Source organism: Phoca vitulina, unplaced genomic scaffold (assembly GCF_004348235.1).
Source record: "Phoca vitulina isolate PV1807 unplaced genomic scaffold, GSC_HSeal_1.0 scaffold67, whole genome shotgun sequence".
NCBI classification, from domain to species: Eukaryota; Metazoa; Chordata; class Mammalia; order Carnivora; family Phocidae; genus Phoca; species Phoca vitulina.
Genome location: NW_022589770.1, coordinates 3,417,603 through 3,436,068, shown reverse-complemented (window position 1 = coordinate 3,436,068; position 18,466 = coordinate 3,417,603). Strand labels below are relative to the sequence as shown.

Below are 18,466 nucleotides of genomic sequence, written 5' to 3'. Positions count from 1 at the left end.
TGCATTGGACCATAACTATTTTGTCACTTTTTTTAATATTAACCTAATGCAGTTGGACGAGTCATGATTTAACCTTTTTTAGTTGGGTTTCCTGATTTTAAAAGGATGTATTGTAAAACTCATTCAAAATAGGTTTAAAAGATAGCAACAGCATGAAAACAGTATTTGTTTACATAGTAGAAATAAAACATATAAAATTATTTTTTTAATAATGCATTAACATTTCACACTGTTATGGCATGAATTGAATCCTCCCCTCACCCAATTTTATTATGCCAAAGTCCTAATTCCCAGTATCTCAGAATGTGACTGTATTTGGAGATGAGTTCTTCAAAGAGTTCATTAAGTTAAAATGAGATTGTTGGGGTTTAAACTACCCACTCTGTGGTATTTTCTTATGGCAGCCCTAGCAAAGTATTACACTTTACAAAGTCAGGTGTTTTATTTCAATTTTGAAAGGAGTCATCTTTTTTGGTAAATTATTTAAATGATCAGTACTGGAGGAAAAGTATGCACTTGAGTTGATTTACAGACAAACCAAATGCCTTTAACAAATCCCTAGACTTTCCTTCTCAAATATATATTGAAATTTCCCTTTTTGTTTCTGGAGGCTTAACATCAGTTTAACAGTAATTTTTAAGAGTATACCTTGAATGACATGTTAATATATGCTATGGGCTTTCCTTTTCTCAAGTCTTTAGAAGTAGTGTCTCTGGGGACTCCTGGGTGGCTCAGTCGGTTGAGCGTCTGCGTTCAGTTCAGGTCATGATCCCAGGGTCCTGGGATTGAGCCCAGAATCCTGCTCTCTGCTCAGCGGGGAGTCTGTTTCTCCCTGTCACTCTCCCTCTGTGCTCGCTTGCTCTCTCTCTCCAATAAATAAATAAAATCTTTTTGTTTTGTTATTTGTCCTCCATTTTAAACTTAAATGCAGATAATTTTAACCAGTTTTTATGATTAAACATGGATTCACATTAGGCAGTTAACAGACTTAAACATTTTAAATGTAAAATGACTTTAGGGGCGCCTGGGTGGCTCAGTTGGTTGAGCGACTGCCTTCGGCTCAGGTCATGATCCCGGAGTCCTGGGATCGAGCCCCACATCGGGCTCCCGGCTCGGCGGAGAGCCTGCTTCTCCCTCTGACCCTCCCCCCTCTCATGCTGTTTCTCTCTCCCTCGCTCTCTAATAAATAAATAAATAAAATCTTTAAAAATAAATAAATAAATGTAAAATGACTTTAAAAAGACATTTTTCTAGTGGTACATAAAATTTTCATGAGTTGCACCCAAACTTAAATGGATTTTAGTCAAAAGAAAAAGATAATGCTAATTTCCAGAATTGAAATCTCATATTCAAGATGTTTGTTACATTTGTTCATAACATGTTGATTTAATGGCTAATTCAGCAATATTTAGTGCAAGTAATTATATTCCATCTCAAGTAATTTTATTAAGTAGCTGTTGTGATTAATAATAATAGAGACAATAATGATGATGGTGATGGTGATGATAAACTGTTTAGACCTGACTGTCTACCAGGAACTATGGTATATGATCATATTTAATAATAATAATCTGCAAGACTGTTCCCATTTCACAAATGAGGAAACTTTAAAATAAGTTAAAATAAGTTAAATATTTTACCAGGTTAAGGTAACTCGAGCCGGAAGTAAGATAGAGACCAGAACCAAATTTAATTTCTCCAAGACCACACTGTTTCTTAATATTTTTATATCACCACTGTCAAAATTAATTTAAAAAAAAAGAGGTGTAATTGCTTGTTTGCACAAAATAGATTTTAAAAAATACAGTCTATTCTCCTTACACCATCATGGAATCTAACATGCTAAAATATTTTAAAATATATATATGAAAAGTATACTGTTGTTTGCAGTGATTTAAACCACTAAGAAACTGAAGAGATTGTAAAAAAGTGATATTCCTTATTTTGTTGTATTTTTTACTAAATAGAGAATAAAATTTGGCATAGAATGATTTTGAAAAAGTAAACGGTTTTCAGTCAGACTTCATGTGTTCTTGAAAACTGTATTTTTTGTCACATTATCCAGCTCTTCAATAAAGTATTTGCACTGTAAAGGAACAATAGAATTTCTCTTGCAAAAATACACAGAGGTTTGCAATAGTCTGGTACAAACTCTTTCATATACCTCTATTCCAGATCAAGAGTAAGCCCTATAAAGACATAGGTCTAACAGTAGGTGACTATTATCATACTATGGAATTGCAAATTTAAATTAGATGAGATTCTTAATATTTTTGTTGGGAAATATCCATGTCCTGAAACAGGATAACCGATTGGTGAAGTCTACTGAATTAAATGAAGGAGGTTGACCTTACAAGAAGAATAGGGCGTGCAGAAGGATAGGTAAATCAGAAATGACTGAAAATTATATTTAGGAAACAACTTAGATATTCACTACCATAACTAAGTCCAGTAAACTGGAAAGCAATAAGAATATGCATAAGTTTCATCTTGTAGATTTCTGGAATATTTTAAGTTATTGGTTGTCAATACATCAAGTATGTTTCTCCTTTGAAGAATTGTTTTAAAAGTAAAAATGAGTCCATAAAGTGTTCCAATCATTTAGGTTTCTTGCTTGACCCCAGTTCTTTGTTCATTTCCATGTGTATCTGGGTAACTCTTCCCCATATGGCTTGTAGAATAATGTGAGGGGCACAGAATCTTGAATTTGAATCCCATTTCAAAGCAGGAAATGTTTACCTCTCTGCAGTATTTAAGTTTTCAGAGCCTCTGTTTCCTCCTCTGGGCAGATAATTATTGGCTTTACTTACTTCACATGGTTTTGATATGATCAGAAGAGATCATGTTTATGAAACCATCTTGTAAATGGTAAACTGTACTTTCCAAACAATGGTGATTATTTATTTTTCAAGATTTCAGTTGAAATTAACTCCTCCTTGAAATTTGCATACTCATGGCTTAGAATTAATTGCTCTGTCCTTTTTGCCCAGACTTATGGCACTTAGATCCTATCCTTTATCAGATTTATTTATGCAAGTGCCTTTCTTTCCAAATAGTTTTTGAAATTTCTTAAGGTCAGAAATTGTATGTTTTCATTTCTATGTCCTACAATGTGGACAATGTTTATTGAAATAAATGAACACAATTTTGGAATAATTATAATTTTAAGCTGTTAGAGTTTTTTTCAGTAAATGTTTATTGTATAAACTAAGGACCTCATGACTACTAAAATTACATTTTTCTAATTCAGAATAAAGCAGCTTTGGTAGATTATATTTTATATGGGTAATCATTTTTTCATATGATAGATATTGAAGAAAATTGTTATTTTATTAATGAAGTTTCTCTGTGTATCTATTTTTAGACTTTTTGTATAAATTGCTTTTCTCTGAAAATATTTTTCACAATAAATAGACTAAATAGCCAAAGCACTTATCTCAGAAAACTCTGCAAAGTTTATTAGCATACTTAGTTCTGTATCACTTTGTGTAGAATTTAAACTTCTTTTACCATCTGTCCTTTTTTCAACAGATGTATTATTGCATTTTATAATGTATTTATCTACACCACCATAGAATTATTTAGAAATTAAGTACTTTAGATTTATTTTGTCCTTGTGCTAAGTGTGACTTTACTTTCATAAATTAGAAATGATAAAAAATATACAGCAGATTATGGTTTTGGACTTTTAAAAGAATAAATTAAACTCTTCTGTTTAGGTCATTGAATTGGAAGATCGGCTAAAATCTTTTGAGAAAGGGTCAAGAAAAATAAAAGAAGGGAATAAAAAATTAATGAAAGAAAATGACTTCCTGAAATCCCTCTTAAAACAGCAACAAGAAGATTCAGAGGGCAGAGAAAAAGAGCTAGAACAGCTACAAAGGGGGAGTAAAGAAGTAGAAAAAGATAAAGCTGAACTTCAGGTAAAAATCAGTGAGCTGGAGAGAGAAGTCACTTCCCTAAGGAGACAAGTGGCAGAAGCTAATGGATTGAGAAATGAAAATGAAGAACAGATGAATTCAATGGAGAAATTGCAGCATTCAGCAGACAAAGCTAAATCTGAGATGGCCACTACAGAAGTAAGATGTGGACAATACGATTGTAAGACAACCACGACCAAGGTTAAATTTAAAGCCGCGAAGAAAAAGTGCTCTGTGGGTCGTTACCACACTGTTCTCAATCACTCCATCAAGGTTATGAGCAATGTGTTTGAGAACCTCAGCAAGGACGGCTGGGAGGATGTGAGTGAAAGCAGGTAAAGCTCTCATTAACTTAGCTCTGTGGTGGGGACACTGTGCATATGTAAAGCACGAGCAAATGGAGATTGAATTTCAACTACTGTCGATTTGGTATTCAGAAAAAATACTGTCAGATCCTTTGAAATATCTTGGGAGGTCTTGTTCTGAGCTTATTGACTGAAATTTGCATGCAAAATTAGCCACAACTGCATGAGTATTTGAATAGGTGCCAGGAAACCCAAAAGAAGGCAATGCTTGATTTCTTCCAGTGATGCTATTTTCATGCAGTCATGAGGCTTGAAATTGACAGTTTGGCAGGTTGATTTAATTTGCTGGCCCTTTGCATATTCACCACTGACAGCTAAGGATTCCCAGGCAAGCCTACTAAGTCGGTTTAGTTATCTTGTGACATGCCAACCTGGGAGGAGAAACATTTTTCCCCCTTAATTTAGTTAGATAAATTTTGAATGACCCATTTCAGCTTGTTACCAGATGTCTACAAGCTGTTTAACATCCTTTAAATTAAGAACCATCTTCACTAATTATTTCATGTATGTATTTATGCAGTCATTGTACTAACTTTAATTGAATGGTGGTTAAAAATTAGTTCTTTAAAGTTAAAGCTCTATAAATACCTAGTCCTAAGTTATATAACGCCTAGTGAATAGCAGCAGGAAAATACTAAAAATCTATAATATTTCTTTTCCTTACCCCTGGCTATACATTCGTATACATACTTGAAGCATATCAGTAAAACCACAAAGGCAAATGGATAGTAGAACACGTCTTTTTATACCCAGGTAATAGGGAAGTTCAGTGTTGCCAGAATTGCTAACAAATTGAACAATTTTCCATAATTCTGTCTTGTTTTGTAATGGCATGTATTTTCTTTTCTTTTATTTTTCCAAGTTTTTTTTTTTTTTTTTAATCCCCAAAAGAGATCTGTTTTAGATTTGGGATGTCCCTGGATGGTGTAGGGGTGGAAAAGTTTTCCCTTCTTTCCTTCGAGGTTCCTTGGCTGGTCTAATAATGAAATTGATATAAGACAGATTAACAGGAGGAAAACAAATAAGTTTAATAACACGCATCCCTTCTGTCTGCATAGGAGAGACCCAAGAAAACTGAGTAACAACCCCAAATGTCCAAAAACCATCACCTTAAATTATCATCTTCAGCTAAAGACAAAAGAAGATGGGGTCAGTTATGGGAGGTTATCAGAAAAAGTGCAGTAAATAAGGGGGAAGATTGTTATGCAGATTTAAGTCATTGTCTTCTTCATTTACAAGAAGTTTTAGAGACTTAGAGTCTTCCATTTCTTCCTGGTACAGGGAGGGCGTGACACACTCACAAATGGAGATTTTCCTTATACATGTAAATGTCTCTTACAAAAAGGTAACTTCTACTTGACTTTCAGAACTTGTCCTATGTTTGCAGTTTCTTAAAAATAATTCTTATGCCAAAGAGACATATTTTGGGGTGGCAAATTCTGTTCCCCTGTAATCCCACCTTTGAAATTTCCCCAAGAAGTTTCATAGTCCAGAAGCTAAGCTGATAGATTGCTCTGGATCTCAAGGAACCAGTCTCTGTCCTGAGGATAGGTCAGTTTAGTTAAACAGTTGTGTGTTATTTCGGGAGGTGGGTCTTGCAGGTGGGCTCCCAAAACTAGACCTATTTTGTTGAGAAATCAGGCATTTAAAAAGGCATTCCTATGGAAGCAAAATAAAAACAAAGGTTAATGATTAGAGCAGATTATAAACCCAGTCTGAGTCCTGAGGGCAGCCAATAGAAAGAAGACATTTCTAGAGGGAGGGGCTGAAGCATCTTTTGCAGTTTGAATGAGTCTGATGATGTCATTGGTTGTTTAGGTAAACTTTCTGAGTGGCCCACACAGCAACAGGCATGAAGATTATCTAAACATGAGCTGTTGTGGTGGTTTCTCTGATGTTTATATCAAGTGACCTAGCTTCAGTTTGCGGGACTTCTGGAGAAAAGGCAGCTTTAGATCTCAGTGATTCCAAGTCAAAAGTATAAACTTAGTTTGGAGAGTCATAGCCAGATATTTGAGGAAACCAGGAGAATTCAGGATTCAGTACAGTTTATAGACAAACAACAAACCCTCAAGGCAATTAATCAGAACTAGAATCTAATATCCACAAAGGTGTGTTACTGAAACATAATTATTCTTTTTCAAAGCACCCTAATTTCCACTAAAGATAGCCAAATTAAGACTAATTTATAAAATAAGCCTAATTTCAATAAACTTGGCCTGATTATTTACATAAGTCCAGCAAAGAATAATGGTTGACCATATAGACTCTTCTTAAATCTGTTTTACTGGAATTTTTCATAAGGAGTTTCAGACTGAACTTTTTAAAGCCTCCAAGATGCTAGTCCAAGGATTTGCCCCCAGATTTGCCTAGCTATAGACTTGGGTAAATTTCTCTATTCTTGAGGTCCCCAAAATGTCCTGAGGTTTCTTCACCTGCCAAGAAGTGACCTTCCTTACCAGGTAAGGCTGCTGGGAGCCCTGTGAGCAGGGTACCAGGCTGTTTCCCAAGAAGTTTTATTGGCTTCATAAAGTCATCTTAGTTCCTGAAGGCTGTCTGGTCATATCTGAGTCTGTGCATGCTTCTCTCAAATAGGACATTCCAGTCAAAAGCTTTGTAATATACCCAATGTTTCCAATTCTGTCATGTTATAAGAGAACAGATTCTTGTTGAATTTATACAAAAAAAAAAAAAAAAGATTTCCATGAAAATATAAGAATATTTACTGAGAGTTTCCAAATTCTGGAGGGATCACTTAGGGAGAAAAAGATAAATGTTTCCATTTGTTTACAAAAGGTGCATTTTACCAAATTGTTGTAAGTCATTGTTAGCTTAAGAGAAGTTTCCTTTCTTTTTTTTTTTAATTTTATTTTGTTATGTTAGTCACCATACAATACGTCATTAGTTTTTGATGTAGTGATCCACGATTCATTGTTTTCATATAACACCCAGTGCTCCAAGAAGTACGTGCCCTCCTTAATACCCATCACCGGGCTAACCCATCCTCCCACCCCCCTCCCCTCTAAAACCCTCAGCTTGTTTCTTAGAGTCCATAGTCTCTCATGGTTCATCTCTCCCTCCGATATCCCCCCCTTCATTTTTCCCTTCCTTCTCCTAATGTCCTCCATGCTATTCCATATGTTTCACAAATAAGTGAAACCATATGATAATTGACTTTCTCTGCTTGACTTATTTCACTTAGCATAATCTCCTCCAGTCCCATCCATGTTGATGTAAAAGTTGGGTATAAGAGAAGAGTTTCTTAAATCTAGAAGAACAAAACATTAAAAATATTAATGATAAAGTCACAAAAACTATAATCATTCTCATCAGTTCCTTAAGTCCCATGTTATTAATTTTTGTTCTGCTTGAATCCAGTTTTTCTGTTATTTCTGGAAACTCTTACCCAGTTCAGTTTTATGATCTTAATGTTATCAGAAACTGTATTTTAGAATATTTTCCATGAGTCTTCTTGAAGATCAAGCGTTTTCCAAACATTTTTGCAAAAGTTTCAGAGTAGGGGTGCCTGGGTGGCTCAGTCGGTTATGTGTTCAACTCTTGATTTCAGCTCAGGTCATGATCTCAGGGTCATAACATCAGGCTCCTTGCTGGGCATGGAGCCTCCCTTAAGATTCTCTCTCCTTCTTCCTCTGCCCCTCCCCCCTCCACAAGCTTGTGGTCTCTCTAAAAAAAAAAACACAAAAACCCAAAAAACTATTAAAATTTCAAAGTAAAACAAAAACTGTGTAAAATGACGGAGTTAAAAATGGCCATGGTTAAAGATCTAGTGAGAGTTCATTACAATGCAATTGACAAGGAAATTTGGTTATTTCTGTGATATACATGCTTCAAGATAATAACTAGAATTTAAGTGATAACATTATACCAGCACAAATCAGATTTTAAGAAATTTCATGCAAATTCCAGAACAGTTAAATTAATACATATATCTACAAAAATATCAAATAGGTTTGGCATCACTTTTTTGGCATTTCTCATGTAACTTAATGAACCTTAATTAGGTTCAAACTTAAATCAACCTAATTAGGTTAATAACTCTTTTGAGATGTTCCAGGGATCCTCTGTAATATCTCAGAATTTCTTCCAGGTCAAAAAGACTTCATTTAGAATTTGATTTGGGGAAGTTTGTAAAAAATAGCGAAAGGTTTTGGACACTTGACTAAATAGGATCATAGTTCACTGTGAGATAATACTTAGTTATCCATTTAACCAACGTTACAAAGACTTCACAGGCAAATACAGAAGTTTACACAGTGCTCAGCAAAACTTAGCCGTTTTTATATTGAAAGGACTGTTTAGTTAAGTAATCAAAAACCTGATTATAAAAATAATGAAGCACAGGTGATTATTTTGATAAAAAACACAAAATCTTTGCTTTCAGGGTACATTAGTTTAAAAGGTAAAGAAGAACCTGTCATAGTGTCTTATCAAGAATACACCAATAGCAAGAAAATGTTGTACTTTTACCAGAGACAAAATCAAACTATAAAGTTGTAGCAGCTTACTTTTGATATTAAAATTCACTCAATGAAATTAATTCCAATCTTAGCCAGTCCTGACCATGCATTAAGTTCCTTTCTAAAGATTCCTTTCCACAAACTTTCTATAAGTTTCTGATTTTGTCCTGTTTTTCCTCTTTCCCATTTTTAATTAACCAGTTTTACTTTGGGATGTATTTACTTTCTTTTCCTTCAACAAAATGCATTTCTATTTTACTGAAAACACACATCCTACTTTTCTTGCATTCAGAGATGATTTTCTTATTATTTCTAGTAGTTTTAGTTACATTTACTAATTAGAATTCTTAACCCTTAGAAACCTGAATTTCTAGTGAAAACTAAGTAAGCAGTTGTGAACTGTGTGTTATACCAGCATTCTTTAGATTGCCAAATTTTATAAATATATTCCATAATTTCTAGAAACATATGCTGCCCTCTTTTAAAAATAGTGCAGTCTTTCAGTATGGTACAAGACATGTTTACTAACAGATCCAAATAATTCTTTAATTCCTGTGTAATATGAAGCTGAAAGTAGATAAACCTATGTTCAGTAATTATTTTATCTTATTTGGAAATGATCTAGATATTCAGTGAGTTCCCCACCATTGAATTTAACTTAGCAAAACTTTAAAGTTTCAAATTACCAACGGTATTTGGGAAACTATTTTTTAAGTATACATACTATAAAATATAATTTCCGTTAAAAAGTTTACCTAAAAGCTCTTACCCCACTAACAGCTGTCTGAATCACTCACTTCCAACAATTACGTTTAGACTATCCATGAAAATTTCATGAGACATTAGACACAGCCAGCCATCATCCCAAGTTATTTTTCTTGCTGACAAATTTTGTAAGAGATACAACATGCAGTTATTTGACTAGTAAACCCAGGAAGAATAAAAGTTGTATATCTGCATTATAGTCAATGTTGGTAATTCTAATATATTAGAGTTTTAATTAAACCAATGAACTTAAACTAGTTTTTATTTACCAAAGATTATCCCAGGTCATGTGAACTTGAAAACCATTCGCGTCCATTTTTGTTACATTTCTGAGAATTCAATTTATGTATATGTTTAATTTTCTTTATGTCAGTTAAGTAGAGTTCTTTCACAAATTAATTTTGGTAATACCATCCGGAGGCAGAAAAATATCACATATCTCCAACATACATATACAGACATACAGAGACCTTAAAATTTTAGCTGTGGGACAGGTATGATAATGTAGAATTTACTAGTAAAAGAACAGTGGGAATGAGTTAAGTTTATCTGTTCAGATGGCTAAAGCTTTTTGTTTCTTTGTTTTTACTAATATTTGTGGAGAAGACACGTGGTTTTTCATTTGCCTAAATTTCAAATGAGCTTTCCCCCTTTTGTTCTCCTTCTGATAAGAATTACCTCCTTGAAGTCTGTAGAACATTTACATCTCAAAAGCACAGGGCTCAAAACGCAAGTTCCTCCAAGAAGAACTTTGGTTTCCTAAGGCCAATATTTACAAGCCTTTTGATTCCATAGGGATGGTTTAGGGAATAGTAAAAAGGATTGGTGGACCTTGAATTGTTTCTGGAGCCACACCTATGGTCCTGTGAAGACTAGATGTGTAAAGCAAGAATGGCTGTTTTCAGTTCCTCCGAGAATTGGGTTGTTGCTAAATGATATCAAAGAACTGTCACAACCATCCAACTATGTTGAATGTTTTTCTTTCCCTTTGGGTACATTTAGCTTAGGAGAAGCCCTAAAAAAAAAAAAAAAACCCAAAAAACAAAACAAAACAAAAATCCTACCAGGCACTACATACCAGCTTTGTTCACAAATTTAGTCAGACTGGTAGCTTTCCATCTAATTTTCTGCCTTTTTAATCTATCCACTAATCTCAGGAGGTAATCCGTTTACAAAAACTTTTGAGGATCCTTCCTTAGTTTAAGAAATTCTTTAACTATGGCCCTTAGTTCATCCTTTGACCAAGGAGTGAAAGATAGCTGAGGAGCATTGCCCCCAGTCTCAAGTGGTTATTTTAAAAGGTAATAATCTCTTCAGACTGGAAAGGCAATTCAGACAGAGATTTAGTAAAACGTGGGCATTCAGGTAAAGAATGGTAGAGGGGAGCAATAGGAGTCATGTCAGCCTTAATAACTTTTGTTTTAGGTACCCCTTGGATCTTTAGTTTTTCATTTGCCCAATTTTCCAAATATCCACCACTCTTTTCTTTTTTGATGAGAAACTTCTCCCCAAAGTTTGCATTTTAAAGAATGTGTCTTAGGTCCTACAAAAGATGGGGGCAAGAAAACTTATATCACAAAGGCATAGAAAAAAATAAGTTTTCCCCAAGATGGAGTTTTGGAGGCATATTTGCCTATTATTAGAGGTCCAGGGTAATTTAAATTTTTCCTTTTTTTCTTAAGTGCAGGGCAATTCTTTTTCCAGTGACCTGATATCCACAAGCAGTTTGAGATTGAATAGGTGAGGTCTGAGGATTGGTAAAGATAGGTGAGCTTTAAATTGCTTTTAGAACCACATTTAAGGTTTTGTAGAGATTTGCAGAGAGGTGGGGAGGTTTAAACAAGGGTCCCAGATATCCAAAAGATCTTCTGAAGGGTCAGGGACAGGGAGTTGGAGATAAGTGGGTGTGGCAGAGGGTAGAATTTACATTAGATATGGATCCTAATTTTTCTTCTGAATATAATTTCTATTCTTTCATATTGTCAAGGGAGTCCTTAGGACTAGCTGTTATACTTCTTTGTGTCATTCTCAAACTTATTTGCCTCTGTTAGAATTACCTTGATTTTATAAAAATTCCAAAGCTCAGACTGTGGGATCTCCCGATTGGATGGGGGCCACCAAATGTGGAGCCAGTGACACTAGTGGTGAAAGAATTCACCTGAGAGAAATTGATTGGATACATCGCGAGGGAGCTGCGGGCAGGACCGCGGAGGAGAGACTATCTGGCAGGAGGCAGTCGGTGGGGGGCTGTAGTTAAAGGGGGGAGGTGAGGAAGTATGGGAACATATGGAATTTAACTTTTTTGATACTGTGTCTGGGTGTAAGTCATCCATTGGTCAGCTAGGGCTTATATGGATATTTAGAGGTGGGTCGCCTAATAGGCCTGTTTGTATTCAGCCGAGGGTCACTGTGGGCCCTTCTACCTTATTCAGCTTTCCATTGTTCGAGTTGGGTGCCTAAAAGCGGCTTTACACAGACCACACCCCAGAACAATTAAATCAAAACTTCTGTGGTGGGATACAAGTTTCACTGTTTTTTGAAGCTCTCCAACTGATTCCAATATGTAGACTAGTTTGGGAACCACTGTTTTAAATGATCATTGGGTCAAGCCCCTTGTCTTCAGGCAGGTAATAAAAACTTAAAAACAGGGCACCTGGGTGGCTCAGTCAGTTAAGTGTCTGCCTTCAGCTCAGGTCATGATCCTGGGGTCCTGAGATCAAGTCCTGCATCGGTCTCCTTGCTCAGCTGGGAGTCCGCTTCTTCTCCTCCCTCTTCCTGCCACTCCCCCTGCTTGTGCTCTCTCTCTCTCTGCAAATAAATAAAATTAAAACAAACAAACAACAACAACTTAAATACAAATTGATGAAGGTGAAGAAGAAGGACCAAATCTGCATTTCCATTTCCTTTTTCCTTCTAACGTTTTCTTCCTTGTTCTCAAAAGCCATTAGAGAAAATCCTCATCAGCTTAAAACCCACTAAGTATTTATCTATGTCTTCAAGGAAATTCTAGTTTCAGCTACTAATTATATCTCAGCCAGTGATACTACCACACTCTTCATAATAGAAGTGGTGGGGTTTACTCATGTGTGAGTATGTATATATGAATAAATACATGAAAGCTAAGTAACACAGTCAGTTCTAAGTTCATCATATTAGTGCATGTGCAGATGGTCACATATTTTGAGAGATGTATCACAGTATCTCTTAAAACATAAGATTGTCATTTAAGTTGCTTAGCGGTAAAACTCCGTTTTACACTGTGAGGATTAAGTGTTACATTTCCTGCCTGACAGAACATGCTCAGGAATCACTCAGCTGCAAAAAATTCTCAAACAATTAGAAATCCCACAGTGGAGCTTTAGGACTTTACAACATTCTGTTTCTTTTAGCTTTTCATAATCTGAAATATGAGAAAATTTACTTGAATACTGAGAAAAATAGAACTTTGTCCTTTATATGTATATATATAAAATACTATATTATATAATTATCTGCTTATTAATATTTATTTATATACTTACGAATGTTTATTTCTCATAATTGAACAGCATTATAAAAACATGCTGTCAAATGATAAAAATAATACAATTTAGTAACAAGTTTGAAGTCTTTTATTCAAGGCAAAACAGTCCATGGATTGGGGGAGTACAGTGCCTAGCAAGCTGTGGCACACTCTTCCTAAGGATTTTGGGCAAGAGGGAGTTTTATAGAAGTAGTGCAGGGGCGCCTGGGTGGCTCAGTTGGTTAAGCGTCTGCCTTCAGCTCAGGTCATGATCCTGGAGTCCTGGGATCTAGTCCCATGTCAGGCTCCCTGCTTAGTGGGGAGCATGCTTCTCCCTCAAATAAATAAATGATTTAAAAAAAGAAGAAGAAGAAAAAGCACTGCAGAAAACAGGGCATGGTTAGCTAGGAGGTCAGTGATTTTTTGGTAAGGCCGATATGTCCTGTTCTCTAGGGTAAGGTGAGTTAGCTAAAGCTGTGTTGGAGGATTGTGATTGGTGTATATTAGGTTTCCTTGATGGTGAGGTATTTACCATAAGGGCAGCAGACTTAATTCAGATTTCTGATATGGGCCAGGCCACTGGCGCAGCCTGCATTCTGTGGGTCCTGATACATAAATAACTTTTATCAATGCCCATTCAGTGATGGGTGATCATCAGGAAGAGTTGTTAATAAGAACTTGAAAAAGAAAAGCAGAATTTCAGCAAAGCATGTTTATCAAATCTGTGAATAACATGACATTGAAAGGTATAGAAAATACTTTACAAAATTGAATAAAAATCCCCAAAGATAGCAGTAGATTGGGAAGATAGAGTTGTGCGGAAGACTACAGGGTGCATTACTTAGCTGGAAAATGCCAATTGCTCAACGATACAATGGGAAAAATATAGGACTTTGCAAGAGTATACATAAAAATATTGTAGGAGGTTTTAATTAAATCTCGTATGAGTCTACAGTACAATATACATGTCAGAAAAGCTTGCATTATTTTAGTCTGCATCTACCAGGAGTTCAACTAAGTAATTCACATAGTATACTTGGAATATGAAATTGAATTCTGGACATAATGCTCCATGAAGTTAAGGTGGAGCATATTCAAGAGTGACCAGGGTAGAAAAGCATCTCAAAAACACACATAATAGGAATATTTGAATAAGCTAGGGATGTTTTTCTTGAGATGTTTCAAGCATCAAATGATCATATCCAAATAGTTAAGAGATCATCCATATGGAAAAGGGATTGGACTTATTTGTATGTTCTACTCAACCTCAACACTTTTATTTTCCTTCCATTAGCACCAACTGTTAACATAATATAGATTTTTCTTATTTTTCTTGTTATCTGAACCCACCCCATTAGGATGACAGCTACATAAGGGCAGGGATTTTTATCTCCTTTATTCACTTACTACTTTGTCCTTTGTGCCTGGAAAAGTGCCTGGCATATAACTGGTACTTACCAGGCGTTTTATTGAATGATGAATGGACATAAGAGATGGAACTGGGATCAGTGGGTGAAAGCCTCAGAGACTCAGAGATTGTCCCAGACTAAGGGACAACTTTTCTGTTGGAAATATTAAAACTTTCTGCCCTGGCTCAGAAAGTCATAAGTGCTCTACCCCTGGCATTGTTAAAACACGTGCTTCCTGAGTTAACACTTAGTAGAAGTACTACGGAAGTGGTACTACTAGGCATTTGATACTAGATATTCTAATTTCTTGATGAGATTTTACAATTTTGGAAAACATTTTTTTTAACATGTAGTTTCTTTTCATTTGGGTGACAAGTAACTATGACATTCAACTATTTTTCAATAGGCATACTCTTTTTCTTTGATAGACACACTTTTCAAATATGGCGTACGTAAGGGAATTATAATAAAGAGGATATTTGGTTGTGAAATAATTGTAAGAAAAATCAGGACCCACTGATACAATATAATATTTATCAGATGGAGAAACATGGTCCAGAGACAGTAAGTAACTGAAAGAGCCATATAGCCAGCACTCAAGTCCCAGGCCAGTGCTTGCTTGCTGAGTCTGCTAATTTCACTGCAATAATGGGTCTCCGTTTAAGTGACGTTCAAATTTCAGTCACCAATGTAGATGCCCCATCAGGTTAAAGAAGTCCTACTTGTACTTACTAATTCATCTTAAGAAGTTAGAGGCCATGTACGGAATCCACAGAAATAAGAGACTGTACAAAATGTTTACACTAATTTTCCTAACATAGAAAACCAGGAAATGCTCAAATTAAACTTATAGCTTACATGCAGTATGTGCTATAATAGTATTTGGTCTTGAACTTAAACAAGGTACATTTAACAACTCTTCTTCCTGGATTTTATGTTCCCCCATTTTTTTCAAAAGCAGTGATTCTGAAGCACAGACCTCTCAAGATTTAGGAACAATTATTGTAGAAACATCCCAGAAAATAAGTCCTATAGAAGATGGAAGAGACCAGAAAGAAAGTGACCAAACACAAGACAGCCAAATGCAAGGAAAAGAAATGGTACGAATATATTCAAATACAGATGGCAAGACCCCAAAGGTATATGACACAGTGTTGCTTAATTATAAGCTATGTTTTTAATTTTATGCTTCATAACTTAAATTTCATGGCCAGTGATTTAATTTGAATCCTTAGAAAATGTTTTTCTTTGAAATATACAGTGGAAATACTCAACTTTTTAGTAATTTTTAAATAATTAAATAATTTTTAAGTACCAATTAAATAATTTTTAAGTACCAATTTGTTACAAACTTTTGTATAGTTGAAAATGGAAATAGATATTATTTTCCTAAATATAAATCTTAAGGTATTTATATCTTAGCCAAAAAAAAAAAAAACAGATGATAATAAGCTTATTAGTTTTTAGATATGTTACCAAGAGCATGATCCCTAAAAGAAAATATCAATAAATTAGACTTAATTAAAATTAAGAAATTTTGGTCTGTGAAAGTCCCTCTTTTGAGGATAGAAAGATATGCTATAAACTGGAGGAAGTATTACAAACCATATATGTGACAAAGGACTCATATTTTGAATATATAAAGATTTTGTCAAAACTCAACAATAGAAATTCAAATTAATCTAGTTAGAAAATGGAGTAAAAAACATGAACAAACATTTCACTGAGAAGGATAAATGGAAGGCAGATAAACACACATAAAGATTTCCAACATCACTAACCATTAGGGAAATGCAGATGAAGACCCTGATGAGATACACATCTTTGGAACAGTAAAACTGAAAGTAATGACAATACCAAATGCTGACAAGGATGCAGAGAGATTGGATCTCACATACATACAGTGCTAGTGTGAATATAAAGTGGTATAGCACTCTGGGAAACAGTTGGCAGTTTCTTTAAAAAAAAAAAAAGAAAGGAAGGGGAGGGTGGGTGGCTCAGTTGGTTAAGCATCTACTTTTGGCTCAGGTCATGATCCTGGGGTCCTGGGATTGAGTCCCATGTCAGGCTTTGTGCTCAGCGGGGAGTCTGCTTCTCTCTCTCTCTCCCTCTGCCCCTCCCCACTGCTTATTCTCTCTCTCTGACAAATAAATAAATAAACTCTTAAAAACAAAAAAAAATGGGACACCTGAGTGGCTCAGTTGGTTAAGCATCTGCTTTCTCTCAGGTCATGATCCTGGGATCCTGGGATCATGTACTGCATTGGGCTCCTTGCTCCATGGGGAGCCTGCTTCTCCCTTTGCCTGCTGTTCCACCTACTTGTGCTCTCTCTCTCTCTCTGACAAATAAATAAATAAAATCTTTAAAAAGAAGAAAGGAACTATTATCATACAACCCAACTATTTGCCTCTTGGACACTTACCCCAGAGAAATGGAAATTTATGTTTACGCAAAAAACCTGTACATGAATGGTCATAACAACTTTGTTTCTAATAGCTGAAAACTGGCAACAACCAGAATTCCCTTCAATAGCTGAATGGTTAAACTGTGATATATTCATTCTATGTAATACTACTCAGCAAAAAAAAAAAAAAGAGAGAAAGAGAGACAAACTATTGACAAACACTATATCCTAGATTTGTAACCTCAAATTTCTCATCTTGAGTTAGGGGCCTAGGCCATCTTTCCTTGCCTTTTATGTTCTGTATTGCTATATACATGGAATTTCAAGTTCAGAGGAGATGATCCATTGTCCTGTATTTTGTTGGCCACTTTGTTGGTCACGTGTGTCTCTGGATTCGTGCTCCACCTCCTTTGTGGCATCAGAATTGCCTTTAATGTTTTGCCATGTTAAAAAAAAAATACTTTAAGTGTGCTGATTTCAATGTTTAAGGTTTTCCTGAATTTCTATGGGGGCATCTTGAGTGGCTCAGTCAGTTGAGCATCACCGTTGGTTTCAACTCAAGTAGTGATCTCATGATGGTGAGATCAAGCCCCGCCTCAGGTTCCACACTCAGCTCAGAGTCTGCTTAAGACTCTCTCTCTCTCTTCCTCTGCCTGTCCCCCCCACTTATGTGTGCATGCTCTCTTTCTCTCTCTAAATACATAAAATCTTAAAAAAAAAAAAAAAAAATTTTTCTGAATATCTAGTCAGAAATAATCCTGGAAATGGAAGCCCATTCTTTTTTATTTTAGGGCCATTTAATTTGATACCAAGTCTGGTGACTAATATTGGTAATTTGGTAATTTTGTTTGGGACATTTTTATAGTGCTTAGTACATGACTGGCACTTGAATCCTCATAAAGCAATGAAAGAAACATTTTTTAAAAATATATCTTATATACTGGTTCTAAAGTTCAAATGAGGTATTTCAAAAATACTTTGAGGAATGAAGTAATATCAGGACTCATTGAAACCATATACTGCTTTATATATTTTCAGTATTTTTCAGTATATATATATATATATATATAATGTATACATATACATATATATGTATATATATGTATGTATATATAATGATATATAGAGTCATAAATTATTAAATATTCTTATTTTTATTGCTTTTATTATATTTCCTCCTAGATTTTTAAACTGGCCATAGGTTAAATTTCTACCACTTTGGGGTTGATTTTGTATTTGTATGTTGTGCCTGCTAGGTCAACTTCTTTTTTTTCTAGTTCAGCTTTAATGCACATATTATATTCATTTATGAGTTCTTGGTATTAGTTATAGAATTTTATTGTTTAAATTTTTTTAGTCTGCGTAGATAAATATATTTTTAGGTAAAGAAATAATATTATTTATTATGTTCATTCATTTGAAGTCATTATTGAGTAATAATCTAATTTTTATAAAACCTTCAAATTTAGAATTATTTTCATTACAAGAATGCCAAAAGACCAACTTTTCAAAAGAAGAATGGTAATATACAAAAGAGTTCACATACAACAGTTCCTACCAGAGGTAAGGATGTATATGAAATTAACAATATCTTTTTAATTTACTGTGGTTTTAAAAATATAT

The 18,466-nt window shown here is 34.9% G+C and overlaps 1 protein-coding gene across 5 annotated transcripts in view; it reads left to right on the top strand.

The window, feature by feature from the left end:
• The window catches only part of CNTLN (centlein), a 297,340-nt gene that overhangs the window by 207,764 nt on the left and 71,110 nt on the right, over positions 1–18,466 (top strand). For 4 of the 5 annotated variants that reach the window (XM_032392456.1, XM_032392457.1, XM_032392454.1 and 1 more), the window contains 3 exons: positions 3,720–4,255; positions 15,398–15,578; positions 18,313–18,406. In XM_032392456.1, coding sequence (XP_032248347.1) covers positions 3,720–4,255; positions 15,398–15,578; positions 18,313–18,406 — 811 coding nt within the window. The remainder of the gene's footprint in view (positions 1–3,719; positions 4,256–15,397; positions 15,579–18,312; positions 18,407–18,466) is intronic. The other variant, XM_032392455.1, reaches the window with a different exon arrangement.